Source organism: Pempheris klunzingeri, chromosome 15 (genome assembly GCF_042242105.1).
Source record: "Pempheris klunzingeri isolate RE-2024b chromosome 15, fPemKlu1.hap1, whole genome shotgun sequence".
Classification (NCBI taxonomy): Eukaryota; Metazoa; Chordata; class Actinopteri; order Acropomatiformes; family Pempheridae; genus Pempheris; species Pempheris klunzingeri.
Genome location: NC_092026.1, coordinates 21,411,928 through 21,417,732, shown reverse-complemented (window position 1 = coordinate 21,417,732; position 5,805 = coordinate 21,411,928). Strand labels below are relative to the sequence as shown.

At 44.8% G+C, this 5,805-nt stretch overlaps 1 protein-coding gene across 1 annotated transcript; it reads left to right on the top strand.

Moving 5' to 3' along the window:
* The first annotated feature begins 2,169 nt into the window (after positions 1–2,169).
* On the top strand, positions 2,170–3,946 carry LOC139214805 (transmembrane protein 200C). The gene has a single exon (XM_070845731.1). It carries the CDS (start codon positions 2,170–2,172, stop codon positions 3,751–3,753), a length of 1,584 nt encoding a protein of 527 aa, XP_070701832.1. The 3' UTR covers positions 3,754–3,946.
* The last annotated feature ends 1,859 nt before the right edge of the window (positions 3,947–5,805 follow it).

Below are 5,805 nucleotides of genomic sequence, written 5' to 3'. Positions count from 1 at the left end.
TAGGCTTTGTGTTGGAGCGAGATGCGTCGCTGTGGATCTGGATATTTTCAGGGCACCTCCAACTCCACAGCGGCTCATATTTGCTTCACACGCTTTTCCAGCAGAAGGGAAACAGATGCGCCGTAATGTCAACAGTCGATTACTCATGCAACATTGCGCCAAATCCTGCGCCCCCGCAGCGCGGACGGACTGAGCGCCGAGGCCACTCCGTCAGACGGGCAGCTTTTTGGAGACGAACCCGAGGAGTTGACAGCTTCCTGTTCAGCACCGCAGACAGAGAAACAATCCGACTTGTCCACACCCACTTCTGGTCCACATTACCGCTGCCCTTCTCTTTCCAAACACAGAGAGAGGCTCGCCGCCTACGCTTTATCTCTTTTACTGCAGGTTGACTTGCTCTCGCCCGGGAGGCATTTGAGTGGTTATCGGTTGTGATACACTGAGAAAGTCTCTATAAACAGCAGCTGAGCACCGGTGTGCCAGGTACAGAGCTCCGTGTTCTACTCTACGTGGGAGCTGCTGTAATAACTTGGATCATAAAGGGATTTCAGGGGCCTTCATCATCATTATTTTGACTGTTAAGGCTGTGGGAGCAACACCCAGAGCAACCTTTGAAAGCGTCTCATTAACTGCTGCTCTGAGAGGAATTTGTGGAATAAGTTATTCATGAACCTAAGCCCTAAGTCATGCACAATTAGGCGTGATTAGTCAAATTAAATACCTAGCTACCAGCATAATCAAGGAGGGAATGTAAGCAATCAGCCTTATCCACCGATTATTATTCCCCACATGTGGTTGAAACTCATCAGCAGATGTCTGCAATCATGATAAGTGTCGGTGGCTTCATTGCCCTTTGGACCACAGCTTCTTACTACTGTGCTGCATAATCAGAGGAGGCGAAATCAAATGCAAACATCTTATGTGGCAGAGACGGTGTTGGTGTGTAAACAAATGACTAATTGCTCATATTTGCCTTTGTGATGTGCTGCATGTGATGGAAGGATGCTGTCATGTTGAAGCGCAGCTGCAGTGGTTGATGGTGAGATGGATTTGTTAGGAAAGCAGGAGGGCGAGCGTTGGCAGGAGAGACTGTGTGTGAGAAAGGAGAAGGCAGAAAGAGACGGAGAGTAAGGACGGGAGAGTGAGGTGGAGAGAACATGCCTGCTGGCCTCCTGTCTGGACACATTACATTTTCATAGGCTGATATCGCATCTGCACAGCTGAATATAGATAAATAGCACTCCCTGTTCTCCGCTGTCATCTTGGGTATTTGTCTCTGTTTTGGTTACATCATTGTATTTATAGATCCGACAGCAGCAGATAGATGTTATCTGTTGGTTTTGTGACCAGCTGATGACTAATGTTTTATCTGCCTTTTTTGCAAAGGAGCTGTAAACTACACATCTACCTGCAGGATAATCTTGGACAGGCTCAGCACGCTAGCGGACTCCTCTGTAGAAATGAGCTGTGGACCCCCACTACTGCTCCTCCGGCCTTTTTACCTCAGAAACTAATATCTAAATGAAATTTGGCTTCAAATCACAACTATCTCTCTGCAGCATTGAATATTCTTGACTAAAACGTTAAAAAAAATCTTTAGGTATTGTTTCATCAGATTTGATTGACAAACAACCCACTAACTGTGATCAGATTATGATTCAAACCTAGTTTTAGCCTGAATGTACACGACATCGTGTTTTTCCAACGGAGTCCCGCCCACTTCAAAGCGGCGAGAAAAGCACAGAGAAAAAAGAAATACACAATAATCTCTCATGTGAAATAACCACAATTGTTCTAATTCATACTGAAATACGTGCGTTCAAGTTGGACCCCCATTTCTTATAGTAAGAAGCTGACTGAGAAAATAGATTTCAGGTCCTTTAACAGTATGAAAAACTTCAAGGCCCGTAGATTTTCAGTTGATACTGTTTCAGTGGAGCCTTTGCGGTCCCTAAGGGTTAGTTTGTCTGTTCGATAATCCAGCCTTGTATGTATGATAAATCTGGATTACACGTGTAATCTCTTAGTAAAATGAACATATTTACTCTGTAGCTGTCACTGAATGTTTAAAGCTTCTGCTTATCACGTCATGTTATTAATCTGATTCTCTCTCTTCTCTATTCTGTGTCCTGCCAGGTTGAGTGACGATCCCACTGTCCAATTGCCACCATGATAGCCACAGGTGGCCTACTGCGCATGAACAGGCGCCAGGATTCCCTCCGCTCTAAAAACCGTGCGGAAAACAAAAGGAAGCGGAAATCCAAGAAAAAGAAGAAGAACGATGTGGTGGTGGTGAAGGGGAAGCTCAATCTGTGCTCCCCAGCCGGTATGGTGGCTGCTGTTGGGGTTGTGGTGCTCATGGTGGGGATTTCCATGGCTGTACTGGGCTACTGGCCCAGTCAGAACCAGCAGGAGTACCAGGAGCGCCGCAGAACTGGAGCTTACCACAACAGGATGAGCTACTCCAAGAGTCCACAAGTTTCCACTAACTTGACCCATGATAAGCCTAGCTCCGGCCAGACAAATGTATCCAACCAGAGTTATCCTAATAGCACGACCCCTGAACCTTCCCGTCACTGTGGCTTCCTGTGTGACTTCCTGGATAATTACCTGTACTCAGACAATCTGAAAGTCTTTGGGCCGCTGGTGATGGGAATCGGCATTTTCCTCTTCATCTGTGCCAATGCAGTCCTCCATGAAAACCGAGACAAGAAAACCAAAATCATCAACCTTAGGGATATCTACTCCACAGTTATAGACCTGCACAGCATACGGTCAAAGGAGTACTCGCCCCTAAATGGTTTGGTGAACTACACTCAGTCGAGGAATGCTGAAGGCCCGTCGGGCTCGTTTCCTGCAAGCGGGATGCTAACTCGCAGCTCCTGGCCCTCCACCGGACTCGGTTTCCAGGGCGAGTTAGGCGGTGATGAGGTGTTCAGACGCCCATCCTTGGCCAGTAGGCCTCGCAGCTGGTCCAGAGATGTCCAGACCTTCACGGACACCGTCTACAGCATCTACAAAGACTACAGCAATAGCAGCAAGCAGGCCCCACAGCCCCGCCAGTGGGAGACCACCTCCATCGTCACCTCCTCTGTGAATGCCTTCACCCTCCCTGTGATCAAACTGAACAACTGTGAGGTGGAGGAATCTGAGAGAGCAGAGGCAGAGGGACACTCAGAGGAAGAGGTTGTTATTGAGGCGGCTGCTGAAACCATTAGAGCGGAAGGACAAGCCAGCGGCAGCCACGCTGACGAGACAGACACCACACAGAAGGACGCTTTGACAATTGATCCCTCCCCGCCCCATCAGAGTCATGAGGAAACAAGCACAGACACAGCTGACCAAGAGAGGGCGCCGCAAGCTCAGCCTCAGCCACAGTGGACCCAGCTGTTTCCTCCCTCACCTGTTGCCAGGGCGATGGGGTCACGGCTGTCGCTCAACTCGCTCGTGGATCAGCCCAGGTCTGCACGCCGCTGCAGCCTGTCTGTGTCTGTGTGTCGTCAAGGCGACAGAGCCAGGCGCTTCAGCTGCCCTCGTCTGGAGCGCTCCAACAGTAAGGGCTACATCAAACTGACTGACCTGGGGGGCGAGTCCTTCGAAGCTCCCGACACAGACACTTCTTTAGCGGCTCCCGGATCGGATGTAGAAACAGACGCAGCAGCAGCAGCAGCAGCAGCAGCAGCAGCAGCAGCAGAGGGAGAAGCTCAGGGAGATGACGATCTGGTGACACCCAGCACCTCTGCAGAATCCTAGACAAATGTTTTTGCTGATGAGCCTCTGAAAACTCTTTGATGTCTTGTTCTTTGCTTCGTACCTTCTTCTCTGATTGCTGATGTGAAGCAGGCCATTACAGAGGAAAGGAGACGTTGGAGAGTAAGCAGCTAAGGACTATTGAAACATAGCCATGAACACTTAAGAGCAAGGCTCTTTATAAATACCACATCCACAGCTCAATATTCAGATGTACTTTTTCTATTTTTTCAATGTAGCAAGAGCAATACTAAAGACTTGTCAGAAGATTTAGTAAAGATTTGTAAAAAAAAAAAGCAAAAAAAAGAAGAAGATAATCTAATGAGATGAGTTTTATCTTTTCTTTTCTATAACAGTAAGGCAAACATTGTAGCTTGTAGAATTGCCAAAACTGTCACTGAGAACTGCTGTCCGACATGTTGTACTGTAGCATTAACATATGCCGCAGAAAACTAAATAGTCTAGATTTGTTTCTCTACATTGTTGTGTGAATACCATGTGAAAAGGTGAACTGAACTGAATCTCAGGTAGACGTTTGGTTTAGGACTGGGACCTTGAGGACAAGGTCTTCCCTCTGTGCACACTTGTTTATACGAAATGTTCATGGTTGAATAAACTTGACTGTAACACCTCCCGTCGGTCTGATAGGTGTCCGTGTGCGATATTAGACTAAATGCAATGAATGCAAAATGTTTTGTTTACTTCTCCATGAAGAAACATAATGTTATAAAGATGAAAAGCTGTTGAACTATGAGTGATTAAATGTGTGGTGAACCTAGAGATGGTATAGATTTTGTTTTCCTGCACTTTAGCAGCGCTTCTCATTACTGGGGAAGACTGCAGTGGTATTGATGTCACATTATCTGTGCTAACTGAACTGAGACCAGTAACCTATAGGTGACCTTACAACAGTCTTTTTAATTACTGGCGTCACTATTAAAAATGGAAATTATCTGCTGATTCAGATGGCTGATAAACTAAAGCAAAAAGCACTAGAACAACTTCAGTGTGCCTTCAAATACATTTGTGAAAAGGACAACCATTTTTTACAAAAGAATATTCCCTCATGTGGAAAATGCTGTCAAACATGTCACTCCTAAACCTCCCTTAGGTGTTCAACAAGGTTGAGATCTAGTGGCTGTGAAGGCCAGAGCATATGACTCACATCCTTTGTGTACCTTTTGTGTCCTATTTGGAAACATCTGCACTTGTTTATTCAGGTTTTTCTTTTAATTTATCAGCTGTTCATGTGTACATTTTCTTCACATGGCACCACATTTATACATTTTGTTTTGCAAATATGTTCATAGCTCTCAGTGGTGGAAAATACAGTTATTCAAGTAGTGTCCTTAGGCACAATTTGAAAGTACTTGTACTTTTCTTGAGTACTTTTACTTATTGCTGTTTCATACTTCCACCCAATACATTTCAGAGAACATGCTGTACCTTTTACATTTATCTGACAGTTATAGTTACCAATTACTTAGCAGGTTAAGGTTTTACTGCACATACAAATTACACTCAGCTGTCAATTAGGTACGCTAGCTAAAACTAATGCCGTCTGATGCATAAAAAACTGAACATTAGCTTGAATGTATTGAACTGCAGTAGGTTTGGCAGTAGATGTACCCAATAAACCCAATAAAACTGTTTGTGCGTGATAATCTTAAACATATGAGGGATTATTACAGATTTAAACTACACAATAGTATAGAAAATAGCTTAAATTAGCTCCTCCTTGGCCTGCTGCAGAATTGAAATGCTGCTTATACATCAGTAAAAAATAATCTGATAATATACAATAAGAAAATGTGACACTGACATGAGCCTGCTGCATGAGGACTACATTTACTTCTGATACTTTGGGTTCATTCTGCTTAGAATACAATACTTTTACTGGTGATGTATTTTAGGCTCTTGCTACTTGTACTTATGTAAAGCACCTGAATGCTGACACTTTACCTTTATTTCACTTCACCAAGCTAAATGCAGAGAACACAGTTTGTCCTCAACAGGTTTTTGCAGACTTATCACAAAGCATCTCGGCCTAACTGG